Source organism: Pangasianodon hypophthalmus, chromosome 2 (genome assembly GCF_027358585.1).
Source record: "Pangasianodon hypophthalmus isolate fPanHyp1 chromosome 2, fPanHyp1.pri, whole genome shotgun sequence".
NCBI classification, from domain to species: domain Eukaryota; kingdom Metazoa; phylum Chordata; class Actinopteri; order Siluriformes; family Pangasiidae; genus Pangasianodon; species Pangasianodon hypophthalmus.
In genome coordinates this window covers 8,726,337-8,744,726 of record NC_069711.1, presented here as the reverse complement: position 1 = coordinate 8,744,726, position 18,390 = coordinate 8,726,337, and the positions used below count along the sequence as shown (strand labels likewise).

The window sequence follows — 18,390 nt, the reverse complement described above, 5'->3', positions numbered from 1 at the left end:
CTGTGACGCAAGCACAAAAGTCACATGATGCATTACTTCCGTGTAACCTTTCTGCAGCACATCTGTTGCAGTATCTTTCCATTAGATATGTTCCCATGTTTTTTTTTTGTTTTTTTTTTCTGCAACACTTTTGGCAACATTTTTAAACTATCATCATCATCATCATCATCAGTAGTAGTAGTAGTAGTAGTAGTAGTAGTAGTAGTAGTAGTAGTAGTAGTAGTAGTAGTAGTAGTAGTAGTAGTAGTAGTAGTAGTAGTAGTAGTAGTAGTAGTAGTAGTAGTAGTAGTAGTAAGCACAATGGCACAGTGGTTAGCACTGTTGTCTCAGACCTCTGGGGTTGTTGGTTCACATCCCACCTCTACCCTGCTAGTATGTCCTCCTCATGCTTCAGGGGTTTCCTCCCCCAGTCTGAAGACATGACTTCTATGCTGATTAGCATTTTCAAATTGTGAATATGTGTGTGTGATTGTGCCCTACAATGAGTTTGTACCCTGTTCAGGGTGTCCCCAACCTTGTGCCCTGGATAGTTCCCAGGCTTCCCCATGACCCTGTGTAGGATAGGCAGTACAGAGGATAGATTGATGAGGATTATTATTCTTATTATTTTAATCTGGTTGAAAATTTACCAGAAATTGGAAAGATGTGTGGAGGATACTAATGGAGGCAAAATGGAGCCCAAAAATGACAGTGTAAGATTTTCCTCCCTGAAAACAACAAGCATTATTGGAGGTACAATTTGGAATCATGTATTGTGTTCAGACAAGACCAAAATCAAATGCTTTGGTAATCATCATATTTGGGGGGAAAAAAGAGGAATATATACACAAGGAAAAACTCCCATGCCCAGTGTATAGACAGATTGAATTCCACTAAGTATAAGGATCTTTAAGCCCAAAACTTGGTTTCCTCTGGCAAGAGGTTAAACATGGACATAGGATGGATATTTCAATAAGATACTAACCCTAAATATACCTCAAAATCAACACAGAAACACGTACTGGACCTCACATGCAAAGATGTTATAAATATAAAGGGGCTTTTAAAGGTTCTGCATGGACCATGACCCCTCTACAAGTGTACAAGTGACTGTTCCCTGCCTGAGTAGCCGAGTATTTTAAAACTTCATGCACTGAGCAAACACGACCACAAGATGGCAAGATCCTGCAAACACAGGACACGTTCCAGTAAATGAAGCCTTTTTTCTTTTTTCTTCTTCTTCTTTTTTTCTTTTTTTTTTTTTGTAAAGTATCATTACTGTTTCTAATAAAACATGTGAAAGTTTAAAATATTAATTTTAAAACATGGGCCCAGGTTAAGAGCATTTAAAAATGGCATAATAGATAGATAATTTTTTTTTTTCGCACATTAATTCAAACCACCAATTTTTGGGAAGATGTATATTTATTTTACAAAATCTATAAGTTAAGCCCCTACTCTCAGTATAGATTGGGCAAATAAAGCATTGACATGAAGCAAGGTGGCTGCATAACAACCCTGTGTATAATTCTTGCTCTGAAAGAAAGTCTAAGGATTAAATGCAATGTCTTTCTTTTTCATTTTTGTTGTAACTCTTCTTAAATTTATGCAGTTCATATTCTATTTGTGAAATACAGTGATTACAGTTATGCTTCAGATGTGCTGTTTTGGAGTAGTATTTAAGAGAAATAATGTTTTTTTTGGATTGCAGTAAAATGAAAACGCAAATACCTTTGACCTACAAGCATGTTGAATGTGTCTAATGTTAGGCGAGTATCATTTCTCACATTCTGTTGTTTAGTGTTTTAATGAACACCCTTTAAGTAATACTGCAAAGAAAATGGATGAAATTGTTTTCAAAACTCGTTTCCCATTGCATTTGTTAATATTATTAATTAAATATGAATTAATTATTATTAGAAATGGACCTAGCCATGTACATACAATATACAAATTGTGTGCTATATAAGTTTTTTTTGTTATAAAATATAGAACTTTATTTAGTCAACAACAACAATAAAAGAAAAAAAAAGCACAGTAAAGTCAGTACCATAACATTAACTTTGAAGTACATCTATTTCCAATAATATTTTATACACAGAAAATATTAGAAAAAAACATAATGAAAGACAAACCACAGTGGTATATAATGTATTACAAATAGAACCCCCGCTATTGTACAACAGTCATTTAAAGCAGCCTGCTTTACCACGTGTCAAGCAATTACACAAGAAAGGCAGGAGAGACATGAGATTGAAGTCCACTTAGCTTCCTTTCACCTTGTCTTGTGCATAAAGTAGTTCTCTGTTCCTTTAAATCAGTCTCTATGTTCCTTTGTGGTTTTCACATAAAGTGATTCTTACATAAAAGACCATCCATAAACATCTACACAACAACATAACTGGGTTTTTAACTAATAAAGCTGTACAGTACAAAAACATTTCATGCAAAAATGAGAACAATTCTCCTAAACCTCTGGGACGACAGTCTAAATGACTGGATAAGGTGGTTAAAAGTGCTTGCCTTGACTTCTCTGTTATAAAGATGCACAAGGTTATCACAATATGGCATACTCTTTCAATATGCATTTAATTTAGAAAAAAAGAAACAACATCCTGATTTGAATCCTATGCATTCGGTAATTTAGTGTACTTAGTGTACTTACTTCGTGCAATAATTGTATGTACTATTTACATATAACTTGCTAATGTGAGTAAAAGCATATGGTTACTATGTGGGATGTCCTTTTGGGTTAGAATCAGACCTAGTGACTTACGGAAGAATTTTGCACATGTAGTCATATAGACATGGAAGATCAAGACCATTACAAAGACATAAATCTGATGTTTTAAACCTCCTGTGTAGAGCTGAGATGATTCTGATCAACTGTACACACTGTTATCCTACTCATGTAACGACTATGTGAATTTTCTTTCCTCAGCCAAGTACTCAGAGAGTTATTATTATAATTAAGTTTGACTACATAACTATTCAAACATTTACAAGTATAGCTAAAGCAGGGGTGTCGATAAAGATTCTGATCTGGCCATCTAAATGAATTTAGAATCCGTTCTCTAAAGCAATATTGTCTTGTGAACCATAATTGAACTGAAAAATTTAGTCACTGTTCTCCACTAGGGGGCAAAATAGAGCAATAAACTTACAGCCATCAACTCAGCTACTGATAAAATGTGCTAGCCATTGAAAATTTATTTGTAACTCTTCATCAGCATGCTAAAAAATTGATATATAATCCCGATTAAGTCTATTCTAGGTTGTAACATTACAAAAAGTGGAAAATTTCACCCAGGAGGTGAATACTTATCCAAGCCACTGTATGGAAAAACCATAATCTGGAAAAATTGCTTTTTTTGTAATGAATTGCAAGTTTGTTCATCAGGTTTGTAGGAGATACCTGTTCAATCTGTTTGTGTATTCACAGTGTGTGTATTCACAGATAAATGCTGATACAATAAACACCTTTAAGATGAGTTATTCATGTGTTATGGGTCTACCAAACTGCTCTGTTTTGTCCGGCCCACTTTGGACATTGGACTAAGTGTAATGTGGCCCATTACCTAATATGAGTTTGACACCCCTGAACTAAAGCATACGTAAAGTGTGACTGACTAAGAATACAGCTTGTATCCATGGAAACTGCTTGGTCAGTAAAACCACTGGTGTTACAGCTAATGTCTCATTGAATATTACATGGTGGCCTATTAGGAGCACCTACAAATGAGGTGCCATGAGTATTTATCCACTCAGTATATACAGCCTGTAACTGTGCTTTCACCTTCCCCCATAATACAATCACACAGTTCATTAGGACAAGAACACTATAATAAATATGCTATACGAAGAATAACAATAATAAAATATCTGCACAGAAGAATCATATACACAAAACTGTTTTTTTCCCTCTCTTTTTGTGCTCTCAGTACAAAGATATCCACAGAGTCTAACTATGTACAAACTACAATAAATACTGCCTACTCTCGCTGCTCTAATGTGTCCATTTTGTCCATCGGTCACACTGTAGTTTAACTTATTTTCACGTGTAATGTGTTTCAGCGGGTTGGAGTTTTTGCTTGAGTCTCGTGGATGCATGTACTTTATGTGTCTGTGTTTCCGGCCTCCTCAGCCTCCTATTCATGTCTCGGCTGAGCTCCTCTGGGTCTCGTGGTGTCTCCGGTTACGCGGTTTGCGCGGCTCCTTCGGTTCGTATGGGTCTTTCTTGTCATGCTCAGCGAATTGCCAGTAGTCCTGGCAGTACTGGTTGATTAAGCCCATCTCAGGCTGGCTCAGGATGGTCAGCAGGTCTTTGTACTGCTCAGCACTGGGTGTCCAGGCACTGGTCTGTAGGGGAACAGCGGGCAAGGCAGGTATAGAGGCTCCGGTCTCCATTTGGATGCTGTTGACAGTGCGGACTGAAAGCACAAGCAACTGCAGCTTGACCAGCGTGTGCTTGAAATTCTTCTCTGTGGCTGTGCACTGGTAGGTGCCAGCGTCTGAGAGCTGCAGGGAGCGCAAAAGCAGGCCCTGATCTGTGTGCAACACACGCCCATCTGAACGAATCTGATAGAAACAAAGTGTAAACATATCAACAATAATAATAATAATAATAAAAACATGTATCAATATAACACCTTTCTCAAACCTAATGACATTTTATGATGTCATTCAACCAATATGTACTTGGTATTAACTCCCTTTGACATTAAAACACATTTTAGCTGTGATCAGACTAGATGTTTTTATTCAACTGCCAGTGCATATCTTATAGGTCTAATCCTATGGGAAGTGGTTGCAAGGTGGTCTGAATTCTGCCATTTTTTTGACAGAATGGAGTGCTTTCAAATATTAAAAACTACATCAAGCACATTTTTATGTGATACTCAATCAGGCGATGCTCAAACCAAAAAAATTACCAGTGCTCTTGTTACTGAGTGAATATAAGGAAATGTATATATTAAATGAAAGCTATTGCAATGTAAATATTTCAGTGTTCCAGTGTAACTAATAATATGATACAAAAGCCTTGTCTTGTGATATAATACAAAAACCTTGCCATTATTAAACAAAATCAATAATAAATTTACTCTAGCTCACTAGATAAGCTAAAGTACAGTAAAGTGTAAAGTAGTAAAGTACAGAAAAGTGAGCATGAATCCACTCTGCCTAACATATTCTGTCCAGTGAAAGTAATAAAGGACACTAATAAAGGTATTGCATAAAGTGTAAAAAAAAAAAAAAAAAACAGCATAAAACATCATCATCAGCATTTATGCAAAATGTGCATGATTTTTGTGTGATTTTGATCAATCTTATAAAACTGGGTTGGAAGAAAAGCTACAAGCATTAGTGCTTGTTGTACATTTCATATGAGGTGGAGTGTGTACGTTTTGGTCATGAGAGCATGTTGAAAATGCATGAGGATACAAACGCAGGACAAAAAACTCTGACTTTAGAAGTTGGAAGGTACCCAAATCCTCCACAAGTGTGTGAGTGACAAACCATAACCATATAAAAATGAATATAGTGGACTAAGTAAATGTGATGTGAGCATGATAAAGCAGTGATGTATGATGGGAAAGGCTACAAACCTCTCGTCTCCTGTCACTGTTCTCCTTCTGAAAATGCCATTTGATGGACACATGAGGAGACCTGGCCTGGCACTCCAGGAACGCTGTGCTTCCCTCCACTCCATACTGCACCGCCTCCAGAGTGTTTCTATTGGCTGGGAAAGAAAACAAATACAAGCTCATTAGAACCCAGTGTGTAAGAGCAGTTACATTTTTACACCATTGTTACATTGGGTAAATAATACTGCTGCTTATGATTCATTTCTCACCATTGGAGTTGTAGCCTCTGCACTGTCTAATCGGGTTGCCATACTTCACATCTTGCCTTCGACTGCGCCTAGCAGAGCGGAGCGTCAATGCCAAACGTAGTCAGAAATGTCAACAATCTCTTTCATAATTAGACAAGTCTGAGATGCTGAGCATCCCAAAATGCTAACATGGCACTAATTAAATTTCACTGGTGATACAATTTGATGTACTATATTCCAGTAAAGCTGAAACTATAAAAAATAATATATTTGCAAATGAATACACACTGTTTATTAATAAAGTAATGGTGTGTGTATTATGGAAAATCAACAGAAAATGTTCAATGCTTTTTTTATCATTTTAATGATATTGGATAATAAATGTGGACAGATGGAATATAAGGTAAATGTAAAAAACAACAACAAAAAGGAGGTATGAACACAATCACTTTTGCTGAACCTTCCATTTTTGCATGCACACACACACACACACACACAGGCCTCACCTCTTGTGGTTGGTGGAGTAGCGGGAGCAGGACTTGCCATCCCAAGCGCAGTAAGGGTCCCGGGCGAGGCAGCAGTCGGCACACCCTTCACCGTACACATCACATCTGTGTAATGCCAGGTGAGTCACTCCTACTGCTGAACTCACATACAGCTGTTGCTGTAGAAATCAGAACACACACACTAGTTGTTTACTGTCACAGAATCTTCATCTTAGCTTCCTGTTTTCCTTTGTCTCTGCTCCAACTCCACCATTATCTCATCCACATTTGAATTTATATCTTGCCCTATGAACTCAAACTAACTACGGCCATTCACTGAAACTCAGAAAAGTGTTTTTTTAGAAGGGAATTATTTATAATCGCGCTATCCGGTGTCACTCAGATGAAGGTGGGTTCCTTTCTGAGTTTGGTTCCTCTCAAGGTTTCTTCCTCATATTGTCTCAGGGAATTTTCCTTGCCACTGTCGCCTCTGACTTGCTCATTAGGAATAAATTAAAAAAATTCAAATTTATATCCTGAATGTATATATTTCTGTGAAGCTGCGTTGTGATAATGTCCATTGTTGAAAGTGCTATACAAATAAAATGAATTGTTTTTTCAGTGCTCAGGCAAATTTTGTGGGGGTAAAAAATGTACGATATATATTACAGTGAACGTAAAATGGGTTAATTTTAACTTATAAAACAGATCATGCAAAGTTCATCTTCAGAAATTTTTCACTATCACATTTTTTTAAGAAGAAAGTTTATACTTACTCGTTTTGGAGAAATCTTCATTGTGGTTATTGGTGTTGGAACCTACAATATGAAGTAATAATGTTATTATCTTTTCCGTAATCCTAGAATATAAAATGAAGTAGCTACAGAGAGATACAGGGGATTACTCACCCTAAAGACCTCGACTTCCTCCAGAACTAGTTCCTCAGTCTGTAGATCATCTCGAGGAAGAACAATGACCTTCTGCACGGTGCCTCTGTCTGTGGTTGTACAGAGCAACGCTCAGTATATAAAGGCATAATGACTTATAGACTAAATTACTTCTAGTAGTCTGTAACACATGAGAAGGTTTAGATGAGAGTTCAGACAGAGCAGCTTGAGCTTGAGTGGGACGGATTAAAAGTTCACTAAAATCAGTCTTGAATGAAATGGTAGGTGTCTTTTACTTTACACGGACAATCAGTGTTAACTACATTAGTGTGTCAGTATTACAGCACATTCTACTCCTGTGCAGGGATTACAAAAAAGTGACTTTTTTGAAAGTTTGCTATCATAATTATGATAATTATAAATTATATATAATAATTATATAATTATTACTGTTATTAACTATTATTATTATCTACACTAATGTCTATTTTGTCTGTGTATTGTAACACAATAAATTTAAAAATTAACATTGTCTGTGTTTCAATATATGAATCAGAAGACCATGAAAATTCTAACTGATAGTAGGATAGTAAGAACCAGTCAAGGCTCAGATTTTTATTTAACAATTTATTATTTTATTTATTTAATAATACAATATTAAGCTATTCTAGTTGCCAAATTCCCAACAAGATTACTCACAAGATTACACTCTTCATTAAGTCCAAATACTGTCACTGGCCACTTTATTAGACACATGCTCATTCTTGCAATTATCCAAACACCCAATCATGTGGCAGCAGTACAGTGCATAAAATCATGAAGATACAGGTCAAGAGCTTCAGTTAATGTTCACATCAAACATCAGAATAGGGAAAAATGTGATCTTAGTGACTGTGACCGTGGCATGGTTGTTGGTGCCAGATGGGCTGGTTTGAGTATTTCAGAAACTGCTGATCTCCTGGGATTTTCACACACAGCAGTCTCTAGAGTTTACACAGAATTGTGGGAAAAACAAAAAACATCCAGTGAGTGACATTTCTGTAGGTGGAAATGTTGACGATAGAAGATTGAAAAAAGTCCAGGTGACATTTTTCCTTCATATCTTTAACTGTTTATTTTGAGTGAGCCTGTGCCCATTGTAGCCTCAAATTCCTGTTCTTGGCTGACAGGAGTGGAACCTGATTTGGTCTTGGTTTAGCCCATCCATCTCAATGTTTGACATGTAAGATGCTTTCCTGCTCACCACGGTTGTAAAGAGTGCTTATTTGAGTCACTGTAGACTTCCTGTCAGCGCAGACTAGTCTGCCTATTTTCCTTTGACCTCTCTCATCAAAATGAAAATCCCAGGAGATCAGCAGTTTCTGAAATACTCAGAGCAGCCTGTCTGGCACCAACACACATGCCACAGTCAGATTCACTGAGATCACATTTTACCCCATTCTGATGTTTGAGGTGAACAATAACTGAAGCTCTTGACCTGTATCTGCACTGTGCTGCCATATGACTGGCTGATAGTGTGTTAGTGCTAGTCTTTACTGACAATAGTGGCTTCTTTAAGACTCAATATATTTATCATTGTATATCTCATGCTTACATACATATAGTTGTCTTACCTGTTCCTAAGAACAGCACCTCGTAACTGCCATCTGCTGCTGCAACTTGGTCCACAGTGATAGTGGTGAACTCATAATCAACATTGGTGCGCACCACCAGGGGGCGCTTGTGCACTGGATACACAGCATTGTACATGGTGGGGTGGTTCCGCATGAAGTTGATAACCTCGTCTGGGTAATCTTTAGTGGATTTCATGTTGGGGGTGAACGTCCCTCCTGGACACTGAGTTGAGAAGACCAACACTTAGTGGATTGTATACTACAGTGTGTGTATGTGTGCCCTTTTTCTATATTCACATCTATCAGAACAGATACAGTAGATATTTTAATTAAACCTGCGAGGGAAATTGCATTGTAACAGCAGCCAGTACAATGTAGAATATCTGCTGAATTGCACAGTAGTGTAAAGACGCTTTTACATGCTTAGATATAACCCAGTAAAAATGAATCTGTTTTTCATTTGTCACAAGCACAGGAATTCGGGATTTAGTCTAGAAACACATCAGTGCTGTCCAAACCCAGACTTATGGTAGACGGGTGGTAAAGGCTAACAAGACTAATTTAGTCTCACAGGGCCAGGCTTGATCTCTCATGAGAATACACGTCTCTCACTGAGACATTCCTTCAAAAACCTGGTAGTAAATTGTGGTGAGAATGAGAGCAAACAACACTACACCCACAGGCTTTCTCTCTAAAATCCGCCCGCATAGTACCATATGCTTGTAGCTGGTCGGACAAGCCACCTTTTCCAATCACTGCTCCTACTTTGCCTTGATGATGCATTTGGAAATTTGTAAATATTGCCTCCCCCTATGTTCCCAGCCTGCCCTTAAGCTAAAATTTCTCACGGGCATCTCCAGAAATGTATTCTCGTTAGAGATCATATGTGGCCCTGCAAAATTAAACAGCTGTCAACAGAAAAAAAAGTCAAATATCAATTTTGTGAGATAAATAACAATGCCAATGTCTAAATTACTAAATGTTTATTATACAATGCTCAGAGATAGACAATGAAGGATTTGCAAACTATACAGAGAACAAATAGAGCTAAAAAGCAACACATGACAAATGTGGGAATAAAACAAGGGCAACCTATGAGAAAAGCAGAAAAAAATTTCCCCTACAATAGTTGGCAAGCTGTTCCACTAAACTGGAAAGCTGTATTAAAAGCACATATTAGGCTTTGTTGGACTGTCTCTGTGTGTTGAAATGTGTGTGAGAGAGAAAAATGAGAGAGACACTTACTGTCCCAGGCCGTGGGTAAGGGATTTTCCCTTGGTAGGCTATCCACTGGTAGTTTGGACCTTCCTTGTGGGCAAAGGGGCCATTAAAGACCATACGCACATCGGCCATGGAATACACACATATGGCTGAACCCTTAAACACTGACCTGGAGAGGAGAGAGTTAATGACTCATCACAAATCATTGTGAGCTATTAAAGGTTTACATACACTACTAGGCAAAACATTAAGCTTTTAATGAATCTTAACAACAAATCATTGGTCAGATAATTAGCAAGAATTACACAAATGCACTCCTGAGAGCTCGTGTGCCTCCATTTGCTGGTTTACTTTTGCTGCAGTGAACTGTTTGCTTTGGGAAAAGCTAGAAACAGGGAAATTCACTTATATAGTCTTCTTGTTTGCAAAGGTAAAATCATGCTAATGATTAAAATGTTTGATGTAATAATTTCTTTAAATTCTTAGTTTTAAAGAAATCAAAGGGAAAAGCTATCCCATGCTAAGTTGCTTTATTTATTTGTTTAATTCTTGCTCATTTCCTGACCAATGATTTGTTGTTAAGACCATTAAAAGCTTAATATTTTGGCAGTTTTTTTTTTTTTCGCCCAGGTGTATATATTGCTCACTCATACACTGTCTTGTGCATACAAATGCGTAAAGGTACACATGATAATTATGGAATAAACAGAGCGAGTGAGAGAGAGAGTGAGTGAGAGAGAGAGAGAGAGAGAGAGAGAGAGCGAGGGAGAGACAAAGACAAAGCGAGCTGTGAAAGCACTCCTGCCCTGTAGCAGAAAGACAACACATTTTTCATTACCATGTAGCAGTGTGCGTTTGGCTTTACAAAGCTTAGACAAAGCCTGGAGGCATCACTGATTTAATCTGAAACGGAAAGACTTGAAAATAAACTCCCCAACCCTGATCCCTGTTATTCGCTGTATATTTATATATTTTGTACGTGAACCTTGCTAAAATTGCCTACTGTTCCCACTGGAGGCCTCTGTGGTTGTGCTGAATTCCAATGTCATTCATTACACTGATTGCTGTGATATAACATACAAGGAGCAATATTCTGTTTCTCATTCTCTTGTTGACAGGTGAACTGTTTCCTTATAAAGCTAATTCTATTGTCTGAAGTCTGCCAAACCATATTAGATTGGAAACATTTGCAGTAAATCTGCTGTCTTGGCAGCTCGGATATGAAAGAAAGCACAGTTCACACTCTCCTGCCAATCTGATAAGTCTGATCACTGAGTGGTGCTATTACAAGCAAAGACTGTATGCTACATTCACTGAGACTTACCCAGACACTGAGAAGACTCCATAGATGACAGGATTCTTGGTGTCTTGAGTCTTCTGAATAAACACATCCCCTGAAAAAGTGCACAGGATTAGTCTGTAGTGGTCTGTGATCAGATATGGATCAATACTGCCAAAAGTCTCTACAGGGGAAAGAGCTGAGGAACAAATGTGAAATAAAAAAAACAACCCTATAAAGTTCTCATAAAGTTCATATATTCTCTCTCTCCGACTCTCCCATACACGTAGACACAGTAAATTAACACCAGAAGGCTATAGACAGTGTCCTGTGCCAAAATGAAAAAGAAGGTTAATATGACAAGAGGGAGACGCACACACTGCTGGACATGCTTGAGTACTATAAGACTGTAAAATGGCAGAGAAGGAGAGGAGGAAACAGACGAGGGGAGGGGGTGGGTAGGTAATATCTAGAAGGTTCAGGTCAACCAAGAATCCCAAATACTTTACAGAAGTCATAATTTTTTTTTTTATTCCATATGCTCTTTTGCTTACATTGCTCTTTTTTGTGTCTCAGGTCAGATAACTGTATATGCTAATTATGTAACTTTTGACATTTAAAAATTATGTGTTGCTGAACAAGTCAAATTTTATCTAACTGGTGCGGCCCAAAGGCGAACTGTGCTGGACAATCCACTTCTATTCTATTGTAATGGAAGCACCATAAACTGGGCAAAGGTACAAAACAGAAGGACAAAAAGAAGAGTCAGAAGATTGAGACATTCCATCAGGCTAAGACAGGAGATGACCACACATAGACTGTCACGGATAATCAGACACAAATTTGTCAGAAGCCTGGACCGCATTGAAAGCTCCAGGCTCATTATATGAAGCAGCACTCTTGCTAACGCATCCTCGAAAAAGCAAACAGCCATAAAATCCTCACTGGCCCTGAGACGACATGGGAAAACATGAGGTCAAACGGTCCTTTCAGGAGTGAATTCCTTCCACACAATCACAGAAATAGAATAAACACTAGCAAGGAGGAAAGCTGGAGGCCAAGATGAGGGAGGAGGAAGAGAAAAGTCGGCATGGAATGTGATAACTGAAATGAACCGGGCCCGAAGCGACCACTTCGCCGATTTGAGAGCCTGCAGAAGCGATAAAAATCCATGGTTCACACATTTGGATTCAATTGTGGCTAAAGAGAGGAAGACTGGTTGTTTCTGCTGGATTTACTGCCCAATTCTGTTTCACCCTGTCAATCAAAAGCTGGGCAAGACTCCCTTACCTTCTGGCAAGCCTGGCTAAGTAATACATTCACAGATTCACACAGTCATGTACACATTCACAGAAACAACACATACAAATGGCATACACACATAAAAGTGTGTAAAGAAGGCCTATGCTTTTTCATATCTATGCCCAGATTTCCAGAGTGTACTTCACTATTATGGGTTTACATTTCTAACTGAATGTAGATCACTCCAGAGAATTTCTATCTGACATTGGAAACCCATTTGGCCTGTTATTTTACTTCCAGCACTTAAGTTGAAAGAAAAAGAAGCACTTTGACATGAGAAGAAAGAACAGAAATGACTGTTTCCAAATGTCAGACTCTGGAGAGCTATAGCAGTCAATCCATCCAACTTGAATGCTTTACACAAATGAGCTGGATCAGGGCTCTTCTCTCTGGCCTTCATTCCCTGGAGAACTCTTAATTCACACCAACGGAAAAAAATGAATTGGGGCAGAACTCAAATAGCCTCATACACTGTATATATATATATATATATATATATATATATATATATATATATATGTATATAAAATGAAGTCAGTCCTCAGCAAAGCCACCAGTGAGTTTTTGACTGAAGCAATTCACTTCTGATTTAGATATGAGGCGAAATGAAACACCTCCTTAACTGGGAAAGCATTGTTCCAGGAATCATCAGAAAACTGAGACTGTAGGATGATGACTATCACCACAGTGACAATGTGAAAATGAGCAAAAAAATAAAAAGAGAGAAATGTGTGATTTAACTCAGAGAAGTATAGACAGAAAAGATAGAAAATCTAAAAGCCTGTATATAGATCTATTCTATTTTTTCCATAGAAAAACAGTACGCTTATCAACTGTATGTATTTTATTGTCCTGCTGGAGCAAGTGTGATTTCTTGGTTTAACACGGACGTATTCCTAATTTGATGGCTGTGAGCTCATTTTTTCCAGCTGCTATTTTTGCCTCTGCACTAAGATAGGTGGAGCACTGTGATGGGGGGAGTGACACTCAAGGTCTCATGGCGCAGTAGGATTTTGTTTGGCCTTAACAAATGTGTTAACTGTCTGGTGAAACCTTTTTCTCACAAATGCAACATTTGCAGTTTTCATGCATCCCATGTTCAAATCCACACCACCTGGCAACCAGACAATTATTTCTACCACTAAAATTTCGACCTGAAATTTCTAAGTAAAAGCTAATCGTATAGCATGATTTGATTGGGTGACACAGCACCACGCCTACCACATCTAATGTATTCGTTGTAACCCCACCCTTTTTATAATTGGGTGGGTTTATCAAGAATATACAACATCTTATAAACAAAGATCACTTTTTTTGCAATTGTTCATGTTAATGAAAATATGGGTTTATATCTTATAGAGAACAAAAACCTAGAAACAAAAGCAACTGATCCAAGATCCAACCATTTCCTGTAGTGAAAACACACTTACGAAGCTCGTCGAAGTGCGTCTCAATGCCATCAGCCCCGGTTATGGAGCAGATTAGTCGTGCTTTCAGGAAGGTGCTCCACTTGTTAACCAAACAACAGTGACCTCCATCATCATTCTGTAAAGACAAAAGGTAACATACATGAGCTATAGGTGAAAATATATGTGACAGCTCTTATATGTGACAGCTCTTGAAATTTGTAATCAGATGTGTGTCCAATACTAGTGTCTTGTGCAATTTAATGTACTTTTTGCATAATAAATTTGTGTATTCTGTCTCAAATAATGTCACTCGCCATGCAGAGCCTACAACTGCATTTAGCTGTGCAGTAATGTCTGGTATAATGACAGTGAAGTTGTGCTTTTGATGCTGTATAAAGTCTCATGGATTTAACACAAATCCATTGTATCTTATGGATCCCTATTGTATATATTTCGCAAATATAGTGGGGTCTAAAAGTCACACTGAAAAACTGGGATTTTTTTAAAATGTAAAACTGGAAATAAACAGGAAGTTTAAAAAAATAATTTAAAAAATTCCATATTTTCAATGTGGTCTCAGACTCGCTAAATTCTAAAAAAAAAAAAAAAAAGAAAAGAAAAAGAAATGTGCAACATCTTGACAATTCAATATTCAAAATTTCTATTCACTATTTAAATGTAAGCAAATTTGTGATTTTGACCAAAGATCAGATTTTCCGTGAGTCTTATCCCTTTGGATTCACTAGTGGTCTCAGACTGTTGGACCCCACTGTGCATGTGTATGTGAAAGTCAGACAGACGTTTCACAAGCTTTTTACATCTCTGTATTTGTCAATATTCTCATAAAAAACAAGGGATTTGCATCCATTTTGTCCATTTGTAAAATGTTTAAACCGGGACAAAGGCTTTATACAGTAATCTGACCCAGGCTCCCCAAACCAAGACAAACCAGACATTTGTGTTTCAACTAATGTTAAAAACAAGACAAATGGTTTTATATAGGAATCTCTCACACTCAGTGTAGTATATGTGTGGGCTGCATGGGTGGGGTGGGGTATGGTTGTAAACATTGCCTCTGAGCACTGCTTAGACCCATCTGCTATGGACGGCCGCCAACTCCAATAATGAGACATGGCAATGCCCAGTGACCAGCAGCCAACAACTACCCACACGTTACAAACATTCAAGCGGAAAAGAATGGATTTGTGGAAATAAGAATAAGAATCATTATTACAATATGACTGACAAACATGACCATGGATAACTATCACTCTAAGACTCATTATATAGGTGAGTCTTGGATTTGAGCAGCTGATTCAGGATATGAATAGTGAAATTTATGGGATGTCCATGAATGTCTACTTATTTCAGAAAAAGTGCCTATATGCAGAATGTGCCTGTCTGTTTATATGACGATTTGCATGTATGTATATCTCACCAAACAGATCCTGCCAATTCTGGATTGAGTCATGGGGGTCTGACCCATCTCTGAAGCCTTCTCGCGAAAGAAAAAGTACAGCTTGTCGTCATTCTTCTCCGCGCTGTCTGGTATGAGCTGTGCATGGACAAACGTGGGATCTGAGAGACATGGACACGAAGGAGAAAATGACAAGATAGAATTGGTGAAAAATATTTTGATTTCACTTACAGTAAAACCATATTATAGAATGTATATTTTAGATAACCTTTACTGGACCTTTTAAACTAGGCCATTCAAAGTATAGAAGGCCAACGAAAATGTCAAAACCACATCATCAGACAGACATGTGACATCATATAAGTGTGTTCAAGCTGGAATGTAGTACAGAGAATATGCCTAGTATGATTACAGTTCATACTATACATCTTAATATATATACACACACACACACACACACAAATATATATATATATATATATATATATATATATATATATATATATATATATGTGTGTGTGTGTGTGTGTGTGTGTGTGTATATGTTATTGTCTATATACTTATGCGGTTGTCTATGATGTAAAGTCTGATCTGTCTCTGTATCTTGATTTGTGTTCAGTGTGTGTATTTCAATTTGTGACACTTCTGTTGTATCGTTCTGCAATTTCCTTTAGGATCAATACTGTTTCTATCTATCTATCTATCTAAATTCTGATACGTTTCTGTGTGTCTCTGATCACATAATGTATTGGCGAAATAAAATGCTCTGATTATGAGATGAGATTATGCAAAACACATCATGTTCAGGACAATAGTATGTTCCATCGTCCTCTGGTGTGTATCTCAGTATGTTATGTGCATACCATTGAGCCAGCGCGAGTTGTACTGGTCGGTCCTCATGGCTGTGTGTTTCCCTAGTGTACGGAAAATGGCAGAGTCCGTTCCCATAAAATCGATGTACACTCCAGCGTAGAGCTGGCCATCTGTCCAAAGAGACACAGAGACCAACAGGGAAAGAGGAGGCAGAAATGGATACACAAGCATTAAAGACGTTCTAACTGGATCCCACAGGGAAAGGATGAATTAATGTGCTCATTTGTGTAAGCTGGGCTACAGTATATGAGTAAAGAGCTCTATAAATGCAGACCTAGATAATGAAAAAAAAAACCAAGGTAGGGGTCAGGTATGGCTAAGGTCCTTACTGATCAGCGCAGACACACTGTTTAATTTGGGGTCGAATGGGCATTTTCCTTTCCCAGAATCCACTTTTCCCGGCTCCAGACGAAAGATGTATTCCTGGAATGGGGGGGAAACATGCAGAGTCCACATTAATGAGTCTACAGTGTACATTAGAAGAAACATTATTGATTGCTAGCTTGTCTCAGCTTCATAGAGCTTTCCTGGTTTTCCCAATGTCAGCATTTCAAAATCCATAAAATAATGTTTAATAACAAAAGTGTAACTTTTCACTGAATTTTTCTCTGCAGGAATTTTTGGATTCTATTGGACACTGTGAAAAACCAACAACTGCAGTGTGAAAATTTACACAGATTGTTACACCGCTCAATAAGACAAAGCAAAGCATCGACAGTTCAGGGTTGGGCTGGCTGCATGTAGCTGCACTCCATGTATTACTCACTGACAACAGTTTTATATATTTTCATAATATGGCAGCACACAATTCACTCTACAAACCACAATCCATACGATTAATACAAAATATGTCAGTCCTTACACTGCAGAACTGTTAAGATTCCTCATCAGTAGCACTGACAAAAGTTTAGGTTACATATTGTCTTGACATATCTGTCAAAACCCAGACAAGATCTCTCAAGACCCAGTTTGTAAAGTAATCCACCAGGCTTCTTGGGTTAGTAACAGTCATTCAAGTAAAACAAAAATACAGAATACAGAGAAAAAATGCATGACCTCAATGATTCACTGGAATGAAAGTATGCTGCTATAAAATCTATTCCAGTAAAAAGGTTCTGTAAAAAAGTACCTGTTATATGTAGTTTCAATAGATAAAATTTGTTTTGATCACACATATATCATTTCATCAAACTAATATTGTTAGAAGCAGTTTAATTTTTCAGTAAAACTCCATCTCGATTGTGTGTATATACCAAGAAGAGACAGGTTTCCCACCTTTCACAACCATCCTGGTTCTAGCACGAGATCTTGGTGAGTGTTTCTGAATACACGCATAGTCAAAACAAATTTTATCTATCGAAACGTTATCTAACAGACACTGCTTTTGAAGCACACTCCCCATGAAGTAAATAAAGATTTATCTGGGTGTCGCATGATTCAAACAGCTGTCAGAATGGAACGCCCAGCAAAATAAGATTAGAATCTGTTGTGAATGTTGTAAAAACGATATGGAACGTGATGTTTGTATGACATTGTGATAAAACCAGACATTTCAGTGTGAAACTCCAATTCAACAGCTGCTGTGCATGAAATTCATGTCTCGACAAATCATCTATTATGTTCCACCCATGAATAAGGGAAACATGCCCCCATTTAGGATTTGCTCTGCTATGGCACTTTACAAGCATGCCTTAAATTTAACACTTAACCCGGATTAATTTTTTGGCTGACTCATCTCTTTGAGGTTGTAATAACCTACAATCAGTGGGTGTCGGGAGGGTTTGGCACTTTTTTATACACTGTCTCCAAAGGCACTGTTTGGGCAAGTGTAGGCAAACCTGACATCCAAAATCAGCATTTTTCCCCCTTGTTTACTTATGTTTCCCATTGACATATTTAACAGCAGCTATTCTGTGCACACTCATCTTCTCCTCTCCTACCACAGTGAACTACCACGAATGCACCTCACTAACGATTTAGAAACAAAAATTGGCTTTTAAATTGAATGTGAGTTCGTTTTCGCAAATTTTACACCTTTTATAGTGCACGTGAAGTATAGTCATGAGTTACTCAAACAATATTTCTGTCCTAA

General features: G+C 37.7%; 1 protein-coding gene across 2 annotated transcripts in view; it reads right to left on the bottom strand.

The window, feature by feature from the left end:
• Positions 1-1,974: 1,974 nt before the first annotated feature.
• Positions 1,975-18,390, bottom strand: part of sema3fa (sema domain, immunoglobulin domain (Ig), short basic domain, secreted, (semaphorin) 3Fa) — a 52,378-nt gene continuing 35,962 nt past the window's right edge. For both annotated transcript variants that reach the window (XM_026915145.3, XM_034312704.2), the window contains 13 exons: positions 16,628-16,721; positions 16,289-16,408; positions 15,447-15,586; positions 14,030-14,144; positions 11,343-11,412; positions 10,043-10,187; positions 8,798-9,020; positions 7,206-7,294; positions 7,074-7,115; positions 6,319-6,476; positions 5,834-5,901; positions 5,586-5,719; positions 1,975-4,557 (listed from right to left, as the gene is read on the bottom strand). In XM_026915145.3, the coding sequence (XP_026770946.3) occupies positions 4,132-4,557; positions 5,586-5,719; positions 5,834-5,901; positions 6,319-6,476; positions 7,074-7,115; positions 7,206-7,294; positions 8,798-9,020; positions 10,043-10,187; positions 11,343-11,412; positions 14,030-14,144; positions 15,447-15,586; positions 16,289-16,408; positions 16,628-16,721 (1,824 nt within the window). In that variant the 3' untranslated portion in view covers positions 1,975-4,131. The remainder of the gene's footprint in view (positions 4,558-5,585; positions 5,720-5,833; positions 5,902-6,318; positions 6,477-7,073; positions 7,116-7,205; positions 7,295-8,797; positions 9,021-10,042; positions 10,188-11,342; positions 11,413-14,029; positions 14,145-15,446; positions 15,587-16,288; positions 16,409-16,627; positions 16,722-18,390) is intronic.